The 22739-nt window shown below is 42.1% G+C and overlaps 1 protein-coding gene across 1 annotated transcript in view; it reads right to left on the bottom strand.

Annotated features, from left to right (window-relative positions):
* The window catches only part of CATSPERB (cation channel sperm associated auxiliary subunit beta), a 93954-nt gene that overhangs the window by 59936 nt on the left and 11279 nt on the right, over nt 1-22739 (bottom strand). Inside the window, exons 4-7 of the mRNA XM_021706411.1 lie at nt 18976-19036; nt 17781-17876; nt 8490-8639; nt 78-176 (exon numbers count right to left, since the gene is read on the bottom strand). Coding sequence (XP_021562086.1) covers nt 78-176; nt 8490-8639; nt 17781-17876; nt 18976-19036 — 406 coding nt within the window. The remainder of the gene's footprint in view (nt 1-77; nt 177-8489; nt 8640-17780; nt 17877-18975; nt 19037-22739) is intronic.

Raw genomic sequence — 22739 nt, 5'->3', positions numbered from 1 at the left:
GCTAAGACATTTCATCAATACTGATCAAGTGTTGGTGTAAGCTTCATGCTCAAGACGAAGATACCATCAGGATTTACCTTCCTGGAGCTGGGAAAAGATGGTGTCTGTCATGTTGTACCACATGGTATCTTTGTAATGCCAGAATCCAGAAGAGGTTACACCTATGAAAACACCCACTGCAAAAGAAAAGTCAAAGTAAGATCAAGCCACCTGACAAAGCCTGCCATGGAAATCTAGTGTTAGGCCCTAGGGCAGGAGCCTGAATCTGCTCCATCTTCTATCCCCAGCTCCTCTCCAGCTCCAGCACCCTCCTTCAGTTTGATTCTCACTTCCTAGGCACTAGAAAGATGGAGTGACTTCAGGTGACACCACAGCACTTCAGCCAACCTTCCAATACCTACAGCAGTCCCCTCTGGGAGCTATGCCTTTAAAATAAATCCTCTTGGCCAGTCACAGTGGCTCATGCCTGTAACCCCAGCACTTTGAGAGACCAAGGTGAGAGGATTGCTTGAGCCCAGGAGTCCCAAACCAACCTGGGCAACTCGGTGAAACTTTGTCTCTACAGTAAATAAAAAAATTAGTCAGGTGTAATGGCGCGCACCTGTACTCCGAGTAGCACCAGCTACTCGGAAGGCTGAGGCGGAAGGATCGCCTGAGTCTAGCAGGTCGAGGCTGCAGTGGCCACTGTGCTCCAGCCAGGGTGACAGAGTGAGACACTAACTTGAAAGAAAGATGAAAGAGAGAAGGGAGAGAAGGAAGAAAGGAAAGAAGGAAGGAAGGAAGGAAGGAAGGAAGGGAGGAAGGAAGGGAGGGAGGGAGGGAGGGAGGGAGGGAGGAAGGAAGAACTTTGCTAAAGCCTCATGAAAACCTCTTAAAAGAAGATGGAAGACTGAACACACTGCAACGCTGAAACCACTTTATTACCAATCTCAACTTTCCTTGGCTATAGCTAGGCATGTTGAGAGATTTTTGTGTTTTAATATGGGATGTTGTTCTGAAATTTTGTCAACAGGTATTAACTACTGGGGCTGGGAGTTGGGGAGGCTGAAGACACTTGATAATCGAATGCATACACTTTGTTTCCAACAGAGGACATCATGCTTATTCCTGTGCAGGGAAAGATGGACACGAAATTGTTTTTATTGTATCCCTTTTCCAGGAAGAAGAAAACGAAAGATAAGCCTTTCCTTCCTAGGCATGAAGTCTACTTTTGCAGATAATAGTGGGATATTCTACTTGGGAATGACTACAGGCATCCAGCATGGTAACACATCATCAGACCCCTGCAAAGTTTAGAAATATTTAATGGAGAAATAAGCAATAAAATAAATACTTTATGCTGGTTGGTATTTTTAGACTAAAATTAAGTTGAAGGCCACTCTCTTTGACAAATTGTCCACAACTGTATCCCAGGGTTACAGAGACTGATGTAGACCCTTGTGAGGAGTTTGGTTTTTGCTCTAATGGCCAAGGGGAGCCATGGAGTGCTTGAAGTGAGGGTGTGATGTGGTCTGTGTATGCTTAGAAAATCACCTTGGCTTATATTGGGGCGAGAATAGCAACAGATGGACACACAAGAAGCTATAATGTGCTGGGTAGGAAGCAATGCTGACTTGGTGTAAGGTTTTAGCCGAGGCGAGTGGGGGTCATACTTGGGACTATTAAGCATCATTCAGGAATGTCACGAGAGTCAGAGCCATCAAAAGTGTGTCCTAGATGGCAATTTAGACTAAATTAATACTAATTGAGGTAAGGACTATTGAAGAGGAGCAGATTTTACAGGGAGATGAGCCAAGAGCTCTGAAGTAGACTTGTTATGCTTGGGATGACTGCTAGGCATTGAGAGGACATGTAGAATAGGCGATTAGACACAGGACATTTGGTCCTAAAGGAGCAGTCGGCACCAGCAGCGGGGATCAGCAGGGACTCATGAGCCAAGAAGGCACAGCTACCTTCAGACAAGATCAAGTCTTTGGGGAGAACGTGGTAACCTAAAGAAGGCGAGTCAGGGACTGAGTCCTAGGTTCACTAACATTTGGGGTCACACTGAAAAGGACCCCCCAGAAACCAAGGAATGACCAAGAGGAAAGAGCAAAGGACTTGAGGAGGTGTCAAGAAAGCCAAGAGAGGAGTATGCAGGGAAGTGTGGTCCACTGTGCTTGGTGCTGCTTGGGGGAACATGGAACAGGTATGAGGGACAGACTGCTGGAATTGGCAGGATGGAGACCTCAAGTGGTCTTGAGAAGAACTGGCTTAGGAAAGTATGGAAGTCAAAGTCAGATTTATAAGGGAATGTAGGTACAGCACATCATGTCCATGAGTTTTGCTTTGAAGGGGTGGGAGCACAGTGAGATGCAAGTTTTGTTCAAGATGGGGATATTGGGGCATGTCTGATGCAATCAGACACAGTTCAGTGGGGAGGAGGAGCATGGTGACATCAAAGAGCAAGTGAGATGCAGGACAGATGTGGGGCAAGGTTCTCCTGATGACCATGAGAACCAAAACCCCAAACATGAGGGTGGAGGGTGGCCTTGAAAGCGGCCAAGACATTCACAGTGCGACAGGGGAAAGCAGGTAGCAAACACGGCAGGAGGGTGGCTTTCAGGTGTGACAACAGCTCCCAGTCATCAATCATTAAAGAATGATTCTTTACTGACTCTGTGAAGTCCTAGGTCGAGGCATGGCCAAGTGTAGGAGGGGGAGGAAGTGGCATGGCATGTCCAGGAGAGGGAAGTGTGACGAGGCTACGAGAGTGGTGGGATCTCAGGTGGTGCCGAGTACCCCCACCCGCAATCGTGAGTCCACAGTGAGGCCTGTCAGGGGAAGGCGACGGTGAGACTAGCGTGAAGCCAGCCTAGTGGTGTCCTGCCCATCCAGGGCGGAGCAGAGGGCGTTGTGACTAAAGGGAGAGAGGGGGTGCAGGCGAGGAAGAGGGCAAGGTGAGGCAGTCACAGAAGCGTTGAGAAGGATGGCTATGAAAAGATATGAGGAAAGAGGAAAACAAGGAGTTGGGCAGTGAGGAAGGTGGCCAGGACAATGGGTCAAAGTCTCGATGAGGTCACAGCGGCATTGGAGTGTGAGTGCTGGAATAGGCAGGAAGGGTCAGAGGCAGTGGATGGGGCACAGGATGCGTTTGGGGGCTTTGGAGATGACTATGTCCTCAGAGATGACAGATCAAGAATGCATCTGTAGGAGTGGGATTGGGAGGCTGGGATCGCACGGCCATCCATATGGATGGTGAAGCCACCAAAAACTGTGACAAAAATTAAGGAGAGAGGGAGGCAGGAACCCAGTGGCTAGACTTGTCAATGAGTGAGTACACATCACATGCCTGCAACCACTGAAAATCGAGGGAGGTAGTACTGAGTTCCAAGGAGCTGGGAGTTTTGAAGGGGAGGGCGGCATGATTATAAACCAGTGACTGTAAGGACAACAGCCCTGCCCCCAGGTTCTGAGCTCTGTGTGTGCAGGCAGACTGAGGGGAAGACACCATGGGGGCATGGCCGGGCGACTGCGCACTGCGAGGTAGTTCAGGGACCACTCAGAGAAAACATCAGTGGTCTGGGGTGTTTGTTGATGACAGACTGCAAATTCCATGAAAGGACTTGGGTGGACAGAGAGGGACAGAGGCCTGGTTCGTAGTAAGGGCAATCAGAGCCCTGTGTGGCAGGGCAGCCACAGGCGGGCTGGGAGGTGTGTGTTTCTGGAAGTGAACAATGAAGCCTGATGGGATCTGTCTTGTGCTAGGAGGGGGTGGGTACTAAGTCGAAACTGGAGCACACTCCCAGGTTACTATACCCATCATGAACTCCGCATGGCATGCAGGACAGAGGGACAAACAGGACCTGGCCCTGGCAGCTCGGCACACAGGATTCTTTCTTGCTTCAGAACAGTGGTGACCGGCTGAGGAAAGGTGGTTTCACCAACAGGACCTGCCACTGTTCCTTTTCTGAGAGGTCGCGGGGGGAGAGTGACCCTGAGCCCTAAGGGGCCATGACGGCCTTTCCCCCAGAATTCCAGCTGGATGGCAGGAGCCAGCATTAGGTGCCAGGAAGGCACCCCTCCAACAGTCCCCAGGGTAAAGTTTTTTGGGATAATGAAAGGGAGGAGGTGGGCCTAGCCCAGACCTCCTGGCAATGGAACCAGGTGGGCTGATATCATGTAGCCCAGGACCAACAGAGCGGGAAGGGACACCATGTCCAGCTGCAAGCCACCAGGTGGCCAAGGAGTTCAAGGAGTTCGGAGCAAGGCTGTCTGTCTCACCCCGCATTCCACAATCAGCCGTGGGAGCACACATGTTTGTCCTTTTGAATCTCCTCTAAATTTATGTTTGTACTTCATGGGGCTTCACTCTCCTGTAGGGATTAGGGAATTGGTTTCTCAAATTCTACACAAAACCCCCACAAAGCCCAAAATTATAGCCAGAATTTTTCTTGGAAGTGTATTGAGTTGACTGATAAATTTGAAGAGATTGAACATCTTCATAACACTGGAAGTTCCTGTTTATGAACATGGAATCTCATGCGCACTTTGGTCTCTTTTTTACGGCCTTCATTTAGAGTTTTCTAATTTCTGCACAACAGGCCTTGCAACTCCTTTTTTGATCTTATTCCCAGACACATGTGGGATTTGCTACCTTGTGGAGAGGATTTTAAAAACTATTACCTTGAATTGGTTTTGGGTGGGTGGGTGTAGATATTGTTACACAACTCACAACCTTATAGTGCTCCCACATTTGTTCTGATAGTTTTTCCACATATCTTTTTGGATTTTTATACATATTATCTGTGAGTAATACAGTTTTGTTTCTTATTTTTTAATCACTATATTAAAATTTTACCCATTGTGTTATTGGATTTGGGGACTAGAAGGTCATCAATTAGCTAAGAACAACAATTAGAATGCTGGATTAGTAGCTAAAATGTGTCACAAAGCTGTGATATTGTGAGGTGATAAGAAATACATGTTTGGTCTTGGTCTCTGGCTCCTAATGGAGCCCCCAAACCTCTTAGTTTTCTGCACTATGGGGTTCTGAGAGCATCTTTTATTTGGACATTGTTTTACCTGTTCCTGACATATCCCCTACATGCCTTGGAATTTACTGGTGATGGGATGACTTTTGTTCTAATGCAGCCACTCTTGGAGGGCTCCAGATGGCTCTGGCATGTGGACTGTCACCAGAGAAAGACAGCCAGGATTGGAGCTTAGAACTCCAAGCCCATGACTATCTCCCAGGAAGGTGAGAGGTGCTGGAGGTTATGGAATGGAACTAAGGAATCATGCTCTTCATGACTTCCTCAAGGACAGAGTATTCAGATGGGAAACACACATACCAGGAGTGGGTGTATCACCATTCCCGGGGGACAGAAGCCCTGTCTTGAGAACCCCCTGGACTGCACCAACATCCTTCTCCATCTCCTGGGGACAGAAGTCCCATCCTGAGAATCCCCTGGACTATGCCAACAACCCTCTCCATCGTCTGGAGACAGAAGCCCCATCCTGAGAACCACCTGTACCATGCCAACATCCCTCTCTATCCTTGGGAGCAGACACCTTGTCCTGAGAACCACATGGACCACGACAATTTCCCTCTCTATTTCCTGGGAACAGAGCCCCAACCTGAGAGCCCCGTGGACCATGCCAATGTACCTCTCAATCTCCTGGAGACAGAAACTCTTTCTGTAGAACCTCCTGACCCATACCCAATGTCCCTCTCCATCCATGGTGATAGAAGCCTCATAGACCATACCAACACCCCTCTCCATCTACTGGTGACAGAAGCCCTGTCCTTAGATCCCCCCTGGAACACACCCAACATCCCTAAGCATCTCTTGGGGACAGAAGCCCCAACCTTAGAACACCCTGGACCATGCCAACATCTCTCTCCATCTTATGGGGACAGAAACCTCATACTGAGGATCCCCTGGACCATGACAAAGTCCCTCCCCATCTCCTGGGGGATGGAAGACTGGTCCTGAGAACCCCTGGACCATGCCAACATCTCTCTTCATCTTCTGGGGACAGAAGCCCTGTCCTCATAAGCCCCTGGACCATGCCAACATCCTTCTCCATCTCCTGGAGACAGAAGTCCCATCCTGAGAAACCTTCAAACTAAACCTATTGTTCCTCTCCATCTAGTGGGGACGGAAGTTGCATCCTGAGAATCCCCTGGGCTATGCCCACTTCTCTCACCTTCTCTTGGGAACAGAAACCACATCCTTAGGATACACTGGACCACATTCAATATCCCTCTCCATCTACTAGAGATGAAATCCCTGTTGTGAGAACTCCGTGGACCAAGACAACATCCCTCTCCATCTCCTGGGGACAGAAACCCCATCGTTAGGACCCCCCAGACACACCCAATGTCCCTCTCCATCTTCTAGGGATGAAAGTCCTGTCCTGAGAACACAATGGACCATACCAACATCCCTCTCCATCTCCTTGGGACAGAAGCCCCATCCTGAGAACACCCTGGCCCATACCCAATGTCCTTCTCCATCTCCTGGGGACAGAAGTTGAGTCCTGAGACCCCCTAGACCATGCCAATGTCCTTCTCCATGTTCTGGGGACAGAAGCCCCATCCTGAGAACCCCCTGGACTGCACTGTCTCTCTCCATCTCCTGAGAACAGAAGTCACATCCCGAGAACCTCCTGGACAGCCCCAATGACCCTTTCTATCTCCTGGGGACAGCAACCCCATCCTGAGAATCCCATGGACCACATCCAACATCCCTCTCCATCTTCTAAGGACAGAAGTCCCATCCAGAGAATCCCATGGACTATGTCAATGTCCCTTTCCATCTCCCTTTCCATCTTCTGTCTTTAAAACACCCCTGGACCACACCCAACATCCCTCTCCATCACTTGGGGACAGAAGCCCCATTCTGAGAGCCCCATGAACTATGCCAACATCCCTCTCCACCTCTTGGGAACCAAAGCCCCATCCTCAGAACTCTCTGGACTGTGCCAATGTCTCTCTTCATCTCTTGGGGACAGAAGTCCTGTCCTGAGAACTTCCTATACTGTGCCAATGTCACTCTCTATCTCCTGGAAACAGAAGCCCAATCCTGAGAACCCCATGGATGAAGCTAATGACCCTCTCCATCTCCTGGGGTTAGAAGCCCCATCTTGAGAAACGCCATGGACCACACCCAATGTCACTCTCTATCTCCTGGAAACAGAAGCCCAATCCTGAGAACCCCATGGATGAAGCTAATGACCCTCTCCATCTCCTGGGGTTAGAAGCACCATCTTGAGAAACGCCATGGACCACACCCAATGTCCCTCTCCATCTCCCGGGGACAGAAGTCCTATCCTTAGAACACTCTTGGACCATACTCAACATCCCTCTCCATCACCTGGGGACAGAAGCTCCATCCTGAGAACACCATGGACCATGTCAACATCTCTCTCCATCTCTTGAGGACAGAAGCCCTGTCCTGAGAACTTTCTGGACTGTGCCAACATCTCTCTTTCCTGGGACAGAAGTCCCGTCTGAGAACCTCATGGACCACGCCATCACCTCCCTCCATCTTGTGGGAACAGAAGCTCCTTCCTGAGAACCCCATGAACCATGACAATGTCCCTCTCCATCTCCTGGGGACAGAAGCCCCATCCTGAGAACCCCCTGGACCATACTCAACGTTCCCCTTCGTCTCCTGGGGGCAGAAACCCTTGGACCATACTAATGCCTCTCTCCATCCACTCTCCATCTATACCCTTAGGCATGCCCTTTATGGTAAACTGGCATCATAAGGAAATGTTCCTTAAGTTTTGTGGCCTGCTCTGGCACAATACTGAAGCCAAGAAGGGGACTGTGGGAACCCCCAATTCATAGTCAACTGATTAGAAGCACAATGTGGGACTTTTCCCAGCATCTGAACTGGGTGGCAGCCCTGGGACTGAGCCCTTATTCTACGGGGTCTGTACCTGCTCCGATAGCTAGTGCCAGAGTCGTCTTAAGTCCTAGGCCACCCACTCGGCATCCCAGATAACTTGAAGACTTATTTGACATGAAAAATTCATACTTGGTGTCAGAAGTGTTATGGATGAGAGAATAGAGAAAAATAGTTGTCATTTTTTTCTATATTAATGCTATTAGATATCACAGTAGTAATGAAAAATTACATATGTAATAAATAAAACAATGTAGTACCATGGGAACAATACCTGCTTATACATGGCAAGAACAGCAGAGGGATTAGAAATGCAGGGAATGGTTTCTAAAAGGAAGTAGCATATCAGAGGAGTGCTGAGGATACATGAAGTTAGGCGTCACCAGAGCCACGATTAACAAAAAGTCACAGCAGAAATAGACCGAATATTTCACACTTGCAGGGAGAGGAAGCAGGGAGATTCAAAGTTAAGTCTAGGTATTTTAGGAAACATTTTCACTCCACTGTGTCCATGCACTTAGTTCCTGCTGCCAGTTAAACACCATGGTTAGAAAATGCCAATTTCAACATTCAGTTAAGTCGTCAACATACCATCCACTGTGCCATCCATGATGAAGCCTAGCAATGCCACATCGTTGGCACAGGGGCATTTCGTCACTTTGAGATCTGCCACAAATTGATATAATTGACTGATTTTGCTTTCTGGCATCCTTAGCCCCAGAGACCACTGAAGAATAGGTTCTGTGGAAATAAAAACACGGGTGTTGAAACTGTGGCAGCACTCCTGAAAATGGAGCGCCATTACTTCCCTTTAATGTATTTAAAAGAACGGTGTAAAGAAAGGATTCCATAGCTCAGAAAAGGGAGTATGGCCTCACTCTTCTTGGTCTAAAATGGGTGGGTTCTGATCTCCAGTGCAGAAGGAATAGCGTTCTATCCGTTGATGGGGGACCTGCAAGTTTGCATTGCGGAGGAGCACCTGGGGTGGGAGGTGTTGCTTTGTCCACATCTGGAGATGCCATTTGCTGAAGGGCCTGTCCCAGGAAATGGAGCTGCACGCGTTAAGTTCACAACTCAGGGCACAACTGCTTCATGGGCCGCCTGTTTACCATGGAAATGGCAGAGTCGTGTAAAAAATGAGAATATAGTCATATAAAAATGAGGGTGTCTCCAGAGTAGCTGGGAGAAGAGGGAAGATTCTCATTTGTGGCCAAGAATCTTGGGGGTTTCTGGAGGACAGAAAGAAGCTGGGTGTGGGACCAACAGGGAGAAATCAATCAGGGCGGGACATCTCCCATGGGCTCAGGGGATGTGGCAAGGCCCTTCCCGTGACATCGACATCCTCCCGGCTTCTGGCTTTCTGGCCAGACCTATCATCCCATCTAGGCTCCGGCTCATGGACTTCAGGATGTCTGTTTTCTCCCAATCCCCTTTTACAGGTCTTGATTTTGATGTCACCTCCCCTCCTCCGGGAAGCCTTCCAGGAAGTCCTGGAGTGAGGGAGGCCCTCTCCCAGGGGCTCCGAGAGTACCTGCCCTTCACTGTAATGAGGAGAAGCAGTCCCCTCCTCCTCACTCTTCCCTTTGATACCAGGTGATAATGATTCTTTTGCAAGACCCTAGCCAGACAGGGCTTTGTGACTTTTTCCACATAAAACACTAATTGTGGACATGCAGAGGACTGGAGCTAGATAAAGTCAAATGTTCATGCATGAAAAAATGAGGGGCGACCCTATCGGGTTCCCTCTCACTGTGTGAGCTTTTCTGTCCTTTTAATAAATCCTGTTTTCACATCTTAAAAAAGAAAGAAAGAAAGAAAAGTAAGAAATGAGACTCCACAAAGCAAGCCGGGTCGGTCTGAAAGAATACTGCTGTTGAAATGTCAAAAACAGTCAGAGGACTTTCAAGAACAGAGGCATCTAGCAATCAGGTCTTTCACTGTCTACATCCTACCTTATAAATCTCCTCTGTCTCCCCAAACTTCCAGTAAAATCTGCTACAAACCCAAGGACTTTAGTAAGAAAAGGAGCCAAGTCTTCATCTGGGTTGACACAGTGTACATGGGGACAGTCGAGAAGGGAAAGAAAACACAATTTATAGCTAAACGAATTCCGCAGAAAGTCACTCTGGAATTCATAAAAACTGAGGCAAAACAGCTGGCCTTGAGGGTGTGGTGTGTGTCCAGAGGCTGTTTATAGCCAGACCTTAGCGCCCAGGACACCTAAGTTCAGACACAACTGCACTGAACTGACAGTGTCCCTCTACGTATGTTTAGTCTCCTCAAACCCAGGTACTGTATTTTAAGCGTTTTCAGTAAAAGGGGGTGATTAGAAGCTCTGACTGCTACTGGGAAACTAAGAAGTAGACAGAAAAGTGACCAGCATGAAGGTCACTGGTTCCTGTGATTGACAGCATTGGAATGGCATGGAGGAGACAGATGGCTGAGTGACTTGGGGTGTGGCCTAGATCTTTCCACCACAGCCTTCCAAGTAGCTGAAACTACAGGTGCACGCTACCGCACCCGCTAACTTTTTTTTTTTTGAGTTGGAGTCCCACTCTGTCACCCAGACTGGAGTGCTGTGGCTGCTCCCGGCCACCGCAGCCTTGACCTGCTGGGGTCCGGCGATCCTTCCCCCTCAGCCGTCCAAGTAGCCGGAATTACAGGCACGCGCTACCACACCCGGCTGATTTTTTGATTTATTGTAGAGATGAGGTCTCGCTGCCCAGGTGGGTCTCAAACCCGCGGTCTCAGGCAATCCACTCACCTCAGCCTCCCAAAGGTGCGGGATTACAGGCTGAGCCACCAAGCCTGGCTGCAACAAATTTTTAATTTTTAGAAGACTACTGTTCTTACAAGACTTTTTACTGGTGGCCCTCATAAAGAAGACTGTGATGCAATAAACAACTAAATAAGATGCATCTAAGATACAAAACTGACTTCGTAAAGTATTGTTTATAATGACTTCCAGTGTGGCCACAGTAAAGATGCATTTTCATATTTCTATAGCACATTTTGCAGACCCCTATTAATAATTACCCACAAATATTTAATTTTTTAATTTAAAATATGATGGAATATTCTGTTAAGATGAAGGAAATAGACCTGTATGTATCACCAAGAACATAACTCAAAAACATTGAGTGAAAAAGCAGCTGGGTGCAATGGCTCATGCCTGTAATCCCAGCACTTTGGGAGATTGAGGTGGGAGGATTGCTGGAGGCCAAGAATTCAAGACCTGGCTGGGCAATATAGCAAGATCTTGTCTCCATCAAAAAAAAAAAAAGAAAGAAAGAAAGAAAAAGAGAGAGAGAGAGATCACTTGGCTGCTCTACTAGAGGAGACCCAAGAAAAAAGAATTTATTTATAAAAATTGTGTGCTTATTCTTACCTCTTTATTTTTTATTTTTCAAGGTTTTGCATTTAATTACTGTGTGATATTAATCAAATCACTTAACTTCTCTTGGCTTTATTTTTTTCCTGCATAATATTTTTTTTTATTTTAAAGATGTAGGGTACAATTCAGGGTTAAGTACACAAATGTTCATTATGCAGGTACACTTGTTGATGAGGTGTGCCACCTCCCAGAATCCCACTACTGCCAAACCTGCCCCAGCAATTTCCCACTACTTACATTCTTTTCTTATGGTATTACAATAATTGTTCATGGTCCACTTATGAGTGAGAACATGTGATACTCAGTTCTTTGTTTCTGTGATGGATCACTCAGTATTATAGACTCTAAATCCATCCAAGTTGCTGTGAAGTTCATAATTTTGTCCTTCTTTATGGCTGCATAGTATTCCATGATGTATGTGTACCACATTTTTTATCCAGTCCTCTTTCTATGGACAGCACAGTTTCCATGTTTTTGCTATTGTGAACAATGCTGCAATAAACGTGCATGTGCAGGTGTCTTTTCCATAGAGTGATTTCAGTTCCTCTGGATATATTCCCAGTAGGGGGATTGCAGGGTCACATGGAAGGTTGATTTTTTAGACCTTTTAGGAATCGCCAAACTGTTTTTCACAGAGGTTGTACTAGTTTACACTCTCATCAACAGTGTAGAAGTGTTCCCTTTTCCCCACATCCTCTCCATCATCTGTTGTTTTTGGAGTTATTGATGATGGTCATCCTGACTGAAATTAGGTGGTATCTCAGTGTGGTTTTAATTTGCATTTCTTTGATGATTAGTGAGGCTGAGCATTTTTCCATCTACCTGTTGGCTGCTCGTATGCCTTCTTTTGAGAAGTATCTATTCATATCTTTTGCTCACTTTGTAATGAGGCTGTTTGTTTTTCTTTCTGTCATGTTTGAAATCCTTGTAGATCCTAGATGTTAGGTCTTTGTCAGATATACAGTTGACAATTTTCTTCCCCAGTCCATGGACTGTCCCCTGCTCTTTTGATGATTTCTTTGGCTTTGCAGAAGTTTGTCAGTTTGATGAGGTCCCACTTGTCTATCTTATCTCTTATGGCATGGGCACTTGGGGTTTTAATCAGGAATTGGTTGCCAGTTCCAATTTCCATAAGAATGTCTCCTGCATTTTCTAAGGTTCTGATAGCTTGAGGTTTTACGTTTAGGTCTTTGATCTGTTTAGAACTGACTTTTGTGTATAGTGATAGGTAGAGGTCTTCTTTTAATCTTCTGCATGTGATCAGCCAGTTTTCCCTGCACTATTTACTGAATAGGTTCTCCTCTCCCCAGTGGTTGGTGGTGGAAGCTTTGTTGAAGATGAGTTGTTTGAGAAATTGAGGTTTTGTTTCTGGAATCTCTATCCTGTTCCATTGGTCTATATGCCTGTTCTTGTACCAATATCAGGCTGCTTTGATTATTGTAGCTTTATAATAAAGTTTAAAGTGTGGGAGTGTGATACCTCCTGCTTTTTTCTTTCTTTCTTTCTTTTTTTTTTTTTTTGCTGAGGATTGTTTTGGCTATTTGTGGTCATTTATGTTTCCATATGAATTCCTGTATTCTGAGAAGAATGCAGCCGGTAATTTAATGGGTATTGCATTAAATCTGTAGATTGCCTTGGGTAGGATGGACATCTTAACAAGTTGATTCTTCCAATCCATGAGCATGGAATATTTTTCCATTTGTTTGTGTCTTCTTTGATTTCTTTTTGCAGTGCTTTGTAGTTTTCGTTGTAAAGGTGTTTCACGTCTCTGGTTAGGAAGCTGACAAGGTATTTCATTTTTTGTGTGGCTATTGTGAATGGGATTATGCTTTTTATTTGCTTTCTGTTTGCTTATTGTTAGTGTATAGAAATGTGACTGTCTTTTGCACATTTATTTTATACCCTGAGACTTTGTCAAAGTCCTTTATCAGTGCAAGGAGGTTTCTGGCAGATTTTCTTGGGTTTTCAAGGTATAGAATCATGTCATCTCCAAAGAGGGATAACTTAACTTCCTCTTTTCCTATTTGGCTACCCTTGATTTCCTTCTCTTGTCTGATTGCTCTAGCTAGGACTTCCAATACTGTGTTGAACAGGAGGGGTGAGAGTGGGCATCCTTGTCTCATTCCAGTTTTCAGGGGAAATGATTCCAATTTCTATCTGTTTAGCAGTATATTGGCTGTGGGTTTCTCAACGATGGATCTTACTATTTTGAGGTATGTTCCATCTATGCCTAGATGTTCGAGGCTTTTTATCAAGAAAGAGTGCTGGATTTTATCAAAAGCTTTTTCCACATCTAATGATATAATCAAGTGGTTTTCGTCTTTACATCTGTTGATACATTTAATTATGTTTACTCTATTGTGAATGTTGAACCAGGCCTGCATCCTGGGAATGAAGCCTACTTGGTCATAGTGGATGATTTTTGAGATGTGTTGTTAGATCCAGTTTGCTAGAATCTTGTTGAGAATTTTAGCATTCATGTTCTTCAAGGATATTGGCCTATAGTTCTCTTTCTTTGTTGAATCTTTACCTGGTTTGGGTATCAATGTGATTTTAGCTTCAAAAAGTGATTTGGGGAGAGGTCCATCTTTCTCAATCACCTGGAATACTTTCAATAGGATTGATATCTGCTCCTCCTTGTATGTTTTGTAGAATTCTGCCGGAAAGCCATCTGGTCCAGAGTTTTTTTTTGTAGGTAGTTTTCTTATGACATAGTTGATTTTCTGGGTTGTTATTGGTCTATTTAGGGTCTCAATTTCTTCTTGTTTCAACGTGGGGAGAGGTTGTATGATGTAAGAAAGTCATCCATTTCATTTAGGTTTTTGAGTTTGTTTCCATACAGGTGTACATAGTAATCTCTGATAATTTTTTATTTCTTCAGGGTCAGTGGTAACTTCATCTTTTGCATTTCTGATTGTTTATTTGGGCTTTTTCTCTCTTTTTCTTGGTCAGTCTAGCTAGGGGTCAATCTTGTTTATCTTTTCAAAAAAACAGCTTTTGGTTTCATTGATTTTTTTTTTGATTTATATTTTTGTCTTCTATGTCCTGAATTTGGGCTTTTATTTCGGTGATCTGGATTCTTCTGCTGGAGTTAGGGTTTTGGTCTTGCTTTTCCAGCTTCTTTAGGTGATCTGTTAGGCTGTCAACTTGTGATCTTTCCATTTTCCTCATGTGTCTTTGTAGAGATATTAATTACCCTCTTATGGCATCCCAGAGGTTTTGGTAAGATGTTTCTTCATTTTCATTTGTTTCCAGGGTATCTTTTAATCTCTGTTTGGATTTCTGTGTTAACCCAGGAGTTGTATAGCATCATGGTGTTTAGTGTCCATGTCTTTGTGGGTGTTTGGGGAACTTTGTTGGTGTTGATAGTTTTATTCCACTAAGAAGGTGCATGGCAGAATTCCAATCTTATGGAATTTGGTTTGCCTAATTTATGGCTGAGGATGTGGTCGATCTTAGAGTACATCCATGTGGTGATGAGTAGAATGCATAGTCCGTGGTTGTTGGGTAAAGTGTTCTGTAGGTATCAATTAAATTAATTTGGTCGGCCAGGCTCAGTGGCTCAGCCTGTAATCCTGCGCTTTGGGAGGCCGAGGTGAGTGAATTGCCTGAGCCCGTGGGTTCAAGACCCACCTGGGCAACTTGGCAAGACCTCATCTCTACAATAAATAAAAAAAATTAGCTGGGTGTGGTAGCGCATGCCTGTAATTCCAGCTACTCGGAAGGCTGAGGTGGAAGGATCGCCGGAGCCCAGCAGGTCGAGGCTGCAGTGACCGGGAGCGGCCACTGCACTCCAGTCTGGGCGACTGAGTGAGACTCCAACTCAAAAGAAAAAAAAATCCATTTGGTCAAGCATCATGTTGAGGTTCCAGATCTCCTTGTCAACTTTTTGTCTTGATAATCTGTCTAGAATTGTTAGTGGGGAGTTTAAGTCCCCAGCTATGATAGTGCTAGAGGCATTATCTTTTTTTAGTTTACCTAGAAGTTGCTTTATGAAAGTTAGTGCTCCTATGTTGGGTGCATATATGTTTAGAATGGATATTTCCTGTTGCTGGATTAAATCTTTTATCATTACATAGTGATTTTTGATAGCTTAAAGGGTATTTTGTCTGATATTAAGATTGCTACTCCTGTTTTCTTTTGCACTCATTCACCTGAAATTTTGTTTCCCATCCTCTTATTTTGAGTCTGTGAGTGTCCTTTCTGGTGAGATAGGTTTCTTAGAGACAAAATATTATAACCTCATGATATTTTATCCAACTTGCCAATCTCTGTCTTTTCAGTGGTGCATTTAGTCTGTTTACATTCAGGCTAATTATTGAGATGTGAGAGTTTATCCCTGACATGAGGTTCTTTGTTGTTGTTGCTGCTCTTTATTTGTTTGTTGTCTTTCTTTAGATTTTGGGGTTCATTCATGTGTGTTTTCAATCTTTTCCCTGCATTCTGGCGAAGGGCATTGTTGTTCTTATTTTCCTTTCTTCTGTGTTTAATACTTTCATAAGTCTTGTAGAGCTGATCTGGAGGTAGCATAAACTCTAAAGAATTGAATGCCAGGGAAGAATTTTAATTCTCCATCACTGATGAAACTTAGTTTAGCTGGGTAGGTAATTCTTGGTTGAAATTGTTTATCTTTGAGAACTTTGAAGATTGGACTCCAGGCTCTCCTAGCCTGAAGTGTCTCTGTAGATAAATCTGCTGCTATTCTAATTGGTTCTCCCTGGTAGGTAGTCTTACATTTCTCTCTTGCTGTCTTTAGGAATTTTTTTTAGACCTACTTTGTGTAAGCGAATTACTATGTGTCTGGGAGTTGGTCTTCTCATTTGCTGTTTTGCAGGGGTTCTCTGAATCTCTTGTGTTTGAATGGTCACATCACTGATGAGATGAGGGCAGTTTTCTTGAATACTTTCATGGAATATTTGTTCCAGGATGGTCTCTGTCTTTCTTTCTGCCTCAGTGATTCCAGTTAATCTTAGGTTTGGCCTCTTGAAATAATTGCTTGTCTCTTGGATGTTTTGTTCTGTCTTTAAAGATTCTTTTCTATGTTTTTAACAGTTTGGGTTAGTTCCATATTTTGGTCCTCGAGCTTTGAGATTCTTTTGCTTGGTTAATTCTGCTTTCCATGCTTCTCAGTTTGTTGTTTATTGTATTCACTGTATTCTTTACTGCTGTTATCTCAGTTATCAACTTCTTCATTCTTTCTTCTTGTCTCTCCCCATTTATATTTATTCTCTCTATTAATATCTTGATATCCAGGTTTGTGGTTTGAGACCAGTCATTCTAGAGGCTCTTCATTGTTTGAGTTCTGGAGTCTGTATTCTGTATGCTGACCTCCCAGGGGTCTGTGTAAGACTCATATCCTTCCTATGGCTTTTCTTCATTTTTGTAGGTTTTCCTCCCCCTCTCCTCTTTTTTTAAACCTCTTCTTTAATTCTGCTATTCAGTGATGAGGGGATAGCTTTTATTTCTGTTTGCTCAATCTCCTATTCTTCCTTATGTAGATCCTCTGGTTTTGTTCAATTCTGAAGCTGGACTAGGGGTGGGGCCTGTGCTTTTTGAGGTTTTGAGATTTAATTGGGGGGGCAGGGAGCTGTGATTCAGAAGTTATCTGCAGATATCGGTATCTACTGACAGGTGTGTGGGCCCCTGGAACCCACTTCCCACTTTATTACAATCTGTCCATGCAGTGGGGGTATCTGTTTGCCCCTGAAAGCAAAATGAGATTTTTAAAAGGGAAAAGAATGGGAAAAGAAAAGAGGAAGATAAAAGGGAAGAGAGAGAAGAAGAAGAGGGAAAACAGCAGGGTGTACCAACTAATGAATAAACAGACAAACAAAGACAGAAAAAAACAAAAAAGACAAAAACATATAGGCAACCATATAAACAAACAAAACACCTGTTAGTGTACTCTCCCTCAAAGCTACCCATACATAAACAAAAAATCTAAAAAAAAAAAAATTTTAAATAACAGAAACAATGTAAGTAAAAAAATGGAAACCAAAACAGAAAGAGAGAACAAAAAAGGTTAAAATAAAAAACAAACAAGACAAACAAAACAAACAAAACCCCTCACTCTCTGGCAGTTTCTGTGAGTCCAGGTTCTTTTCAGGCCTCCACCTTAGGGAGTGGCTCTGGTCTCTGGCCCCTCCCTTCTGCTCTCAGGGCAGGCAAATAGGGTTGCTCTCTGCATGGATTGGATACCCCATGGACTACTGTGGGAGGAGGATGGATCAGATCATGACTCACCCTACTCACTGCTGCTGCTGTCAAGTCTATTCTTAAGTCACCTTCTGGGTTTAAAGTTAAGTCACCTTCTATTCACTCTTGGTTTAATACAATGAACTTATCAAGATGCCCCATCAGATCATGAGTCTGTCAAGGGTCATAATTATCTCTTTTTTATCTCTAGGACTTAGCACAGAGTCTGGCATATAGTAGATTTCAAAGTTTTTTGAAAGAATATATGAATTCTTTTGTCTGTAGGCATTTACCTCGAACAGTATCCAGTAAAGTTCCTTCAGTGGCATAAATATTCAATCCATGATGCAAAGTGATCCTTACTAACCATTCTTCTACAGCTGCAATATCTGTTTGAAGACAAAAGGCAAACAATTAACTATTTTTTCATATGACATGTTGGTGAAACTTAAGGATATATGGACATTATCATCAATGATAACCTTTGCTTTTCCAATGATTTTGGCTGCATTTAAATGTCAGGTTTTCCCTACAAACATTTTGCTGATAAAATAATGAAAAAATAATTATGAAGTGATCTTACCAGCATAACAATGACTCTAGATACTAGTATTTTATACCATAATTTTTCTCCTAGAATTGTTGTGGCTTGGTAAAAAAAAATTATGACACTTCTTGTGAGATAGTATAATATTATTTAAAAGTAGACCATGATTAATTAAAATATATAGTGCAAGCCCTATGAGGGGTCAGTAAAATTTTTTTAAGGTATAAACAAGTCAATAGTGGAGGATAAAATAGTATCATGAAAAAATTAATATGAATAAAGGCAGAAAAAGAGAAGAAAAAGTAAAACAGAAAAGATGGAACAAAAAGAAAGCAACCTGCAAGGTGGGAGTTGTCAGTACCATTGTCCAGCTCAACAATTACATTAAGTGTAAATGGCCTAAAATGTCAACTAAAAGATAGATTTCTGGATTAGATATAAAAATCAAGACTGAACCGTGTGCTATTTATAAGAAACCCACTTCAGATAAAAGAGCATAGATGGGTTAAAAGTAAAAGAGTGGGTGCTTATCATGCTACACTTCCATAAAACACTTACTAATAGATTATATAGTAAAATAATACATTATATTTACAGCTGACAGCATTTTATAATGATTCAGTTTCAGTAAAATTAACTAGTGCACAAACAATAATACAATTTCCAAGTTCTAGAAAGTGAGCTTATTTTAAGTAAGGGGTAATATAAGTGTTGTGTATATCAAAATGATCTACCTAGAATACGATTAGATAAAATACCGGAAGCCCAGTTAAATTAGAATTTCTGGTAAACCACAATATGTTTTTATTATGTATTTCCCAAATATTACATGGGACACTTAAATGGAATAACAAATAATTTTTAATGTAATAAATGCTTTTTATTTGCTAATTTGGCAATCCAGACCCATGAGTAAGATAATTAATTCAGATCACCCTTACCTGTGTTTTGTGTGATATTTTCTCGAGGAATATCAACCAACCAGAAAATTCGATCACTGAACTTGAATAAAGAAGACATCAGAAAACAACGCTTTACAATGTTAATAGCAAAATTTGTATTGTCATATTGTACTCTAACTTTTATAAAATAAAATTAAATGAAAACATTCAGCACACATGCCCTTTACCCATACTTATATTATACTCATATATGTGTGAAATAAAATGTGTCCAAGAGTGAGTTTACATCATTGTTTATAACAGCTGAATATTGGAAGTAATGAAGATGTTCATTAGTTATATATAATAATACAGCCACGTAATGAAATACCACACAGCCAAACTTAGGCAGCACAAAGTTAAAGTATTACTGGCCTAATATGTCAAAAGTAGAACTCAGGGTTGGCAGAGTATTTGGGAAGTTAACAGGAGCAAGAAAGCTACAAGAACCGAGCACTCTAAGACTTAAATATGAACTCTGCCCAAGTCCTTGGGCAATAAAGGTGGAGGAGAGACCTCCAGAAGACCAGTTTTTTAAAAAATAGCAGTGAAAGCTAAAAAACAAAAACTGAACAGAGATATCAATGACCAAAACCACAGGTAAGACAGTTTGCAGTTTTTGCCAAGACAGTTATCTGCCTCTAGAATAACAATAAGAACAGCAATTTCTCAGAACAAAACAGAATACAGAGTTGCTACAGATTATTATCTTTAGTGTCTAGTTTTCAACTAGAAATGACAAGTCATGAGAAGAAACAGACAGTGTAACTGAAATTCAGGAAAAAAGACAGACTGATCCAGAGTGAGTACAGCTAGCAGACAATGACTTCAAAAGAGTATTATAAATATGTATATAAATTTAAGGAAAATATTGTCTGATGAGAGAATAGAGAATCCCAACACAGAAATGAAAATATAATAGTAAGCCAGGCTCGGTGGCTCAGCCTGTAATCCTGTGCTTTGGGAGGCTGAGGTGAGTGGTTTGCCTGAGTCTGCGGGTTCAAGACCCACCCAGGCAGCTTGGCGAGACCTCATCTCTACCATAAATCAAAAAATTAGCCGGGCGTGGTAGCGCGCACCTGTAGTTCCAGCTACTTGGAAGGCTGAGGTGGAAGGATAGCCAGAGCCCAGCAGGTCAAGGCTGCAGTGACCAGGAGCGTGCCACTGCACTCCAGTCTGGGTGACAGAATGAGACTCCAACTCAAAAAAAAGAAAATATAATAATAAAACCAAATAGAAGTTAAAAGCTTGGAAAGTATAATAACTGAAGTGAAATATTAACTAAACAGATTCAGTAGTAAGTTAGAGTTAGTAAAAGAACTAATAAGTGAACTTAGAGATACAGCAACTGAAATTATCCAGTTGTTAATATCCAATTGATAATAATGGGGTTTAAAAAATGTATTCACATTTTAAGAGATGTTATCTATGTATTACATTTAGGTCACCACAATCAGAAGTATCTGGATGTTGATGGCAACCACTTTGAGCACCTCTTGTAATTGCTAGAAGTTAAACATGACTTGTATTCATCTTTTGTTATCAGTATATATTATTACAATTTTAATATAGTTTTTCCTTTCTTGATATGTGTATACATTTTTGGTACCCTCTGTATATTATTTTATAATATATCTATTATCCAATAAATATAGCAATTGAAAAAAGAAGGATATGGTTAAAGAAAAATGAACAGTCTTAGAGATCTATGGGACAATATTATGTGTTCCAAAATGTGCATAGCTGAAGTTCCAGCAGGAAAAGAGAGAAAAGGGAAAAAATATTTTTGAAGAAACAATGACTGGAAACTTTCCAAGTTTGGTAAGCATACAGTCCAAGAAGCCAGTTGGGTAAATACAAAGAGAAAATCTTTAAGCATCCAGAGAAAAATGACATGTTACATACAGGGGGCAATAATACAATTAACAGCAGACTTCTCATTCAGAAACAATGGTGTTTGATGACATTGGAACAACATATTCAAAATGCTGAGAAAAAATTGAGTCAGTCAGACATTTTATATCTGACAAAACTATGCTTCAAATATTCAGGGAACCAGCCAGTCACAGTAGCTCACACCTGTAATCCCAGCACTTCGGGAGGCAGAGGCAAGAGGATAGTCTGAGCCCACAGGTTCAAGATCAGCCTGGGCAACATGGTAAGAGATCATTTCTACAATAAATCAAAAAACAAAAAAATTCAGGGGATCACTAAAAACCTATTAGAACTCATAAATGAGTTCAACAAGGTTACAGGATACAATATCAATAAGCAAAAATCAATTGTAATATATACATTTTCAGTAAACAATATGAACATGAGATTAAGAAAACCACCCTCTTTTCAACAGCATCAAAAAGAATAAAATACTATAAATAAATTTTATAAAATAAGTACAAATCTTATACTCCGCTAACAAAAAACATTTTGAAAAAACTAAAGAAGATCTAAAGAAGTAGAACAACATCCCGTGTTCATAGATTGGAAGATTTAATATTAGTAAAATGGCAGTCGTACACAAATTTATCTACAGATTCAACACAATCCTTATCAGAATTCCGGATGGCTACTTTGTAGAAATTGACAAGTTTATCCTAAAATTCATATAGAAATTCAAGAGACCCAGACTAGCAAAAACAATCTAGAAAAAGAAGAACAAATTTGGAGGACTCATGCTTTATGATTTCAAAACTTAGTACAAAGAACAATACCAAGATAATATGATACTAGCATAAGGATAGACATGTTGGTCAATGCAATAGTATTGAGAATCTAGAATAAACCCTCACATTTATGGTCAACTTATTTTCAACAAAGGAGTCAAAACAATTCAATAGAAAAAGAATAATTATTTTTCCTACAAATGGTGCTAGGACCATGCAAAATAATAAGTACATACTCCCACCTCACATCACATACAAAAATGAACTCAAATGGATCAAAGACCTAAATGCAAAAGCTAAAATTACAAACCTTCTGGAAGAAAACATAGAGCTAAATTTTCATAATCTTGGATCAGGCAATGACTTTCTATGTATGACACCAAAAGTACAAGCAACAAAAGAAACAAACAGATACAGTGGCCTTTATTTTTTTTTTAAAAAAGTTCATGCATCAAAGGATACTATGAAGAAAGTGAAAACACAATCACAGAATGGGAGAAAATACTGCAGATCATGTCTGTTAAGGGACTTGTATGGAGAATGCATAAGGAACGTGCCCAATTCAATAATGAAAAGACAGCCCAATTAAAAATGGGCAAATAATCTGAGTAGATAGTTCCCTTATTGACCACTTGAATATCATCACAGAAATGCAAGTCAAAATCATAATGAGATAGCACTTTACACCTACAAGGATGGCTACTAAAAATATAAAAACAAAAACCAGAAACTGGAACCCTAGGCCAGTGCGGTGGTTCATGCCTGTAGTCCTGGTTGAGCAAGAAGCTGAGGCAGGATTGCCTGAGCCCAGGAGTTCAAGCTCAGCCTGGGAAACATAGTGAGAGACAAAAAACAAAAAATTGGAATTTTTAATTTTTAATTTTTCTTTTCTATTTTAGATTAATGGATGCACAAGTACATTAAGAAACTTGAATTCTAGTAAGCTGCTGGTGGGATGTAATATATGACATCCACTTTAAAAAACCACCTGGCTGCTCTCCAAGTTAAAGAAGGAGTTACCATGTGACCCATCAATTCCATTCCTAGCTACATACCTAAGAGAAATGAAAACATATTTTCACAGCAGCATTACTCACAATA

The sequence above is a fragment of the Carlito syrichta genome, unplaced genomic scaffold (genome assembly GCF_000164805.1).
Source record: "Carlito syrichta isolate Samal-C Ts95f unplaced genomic scaffold, Tarsius_syrichta-2.0.1 Scaffold315561, whole genome shotgun sequence".
Lineage (NCBI taxonomy): Eukaryota > Metazoa > Chordata > Mammalia > Primates > Tarsiidae > Carlito > Carlito syrichta.
Note: the sequence above shows the minus strand (reverse complement) of the source record. Positions and strands in the feature narration are given on the sequence as shown.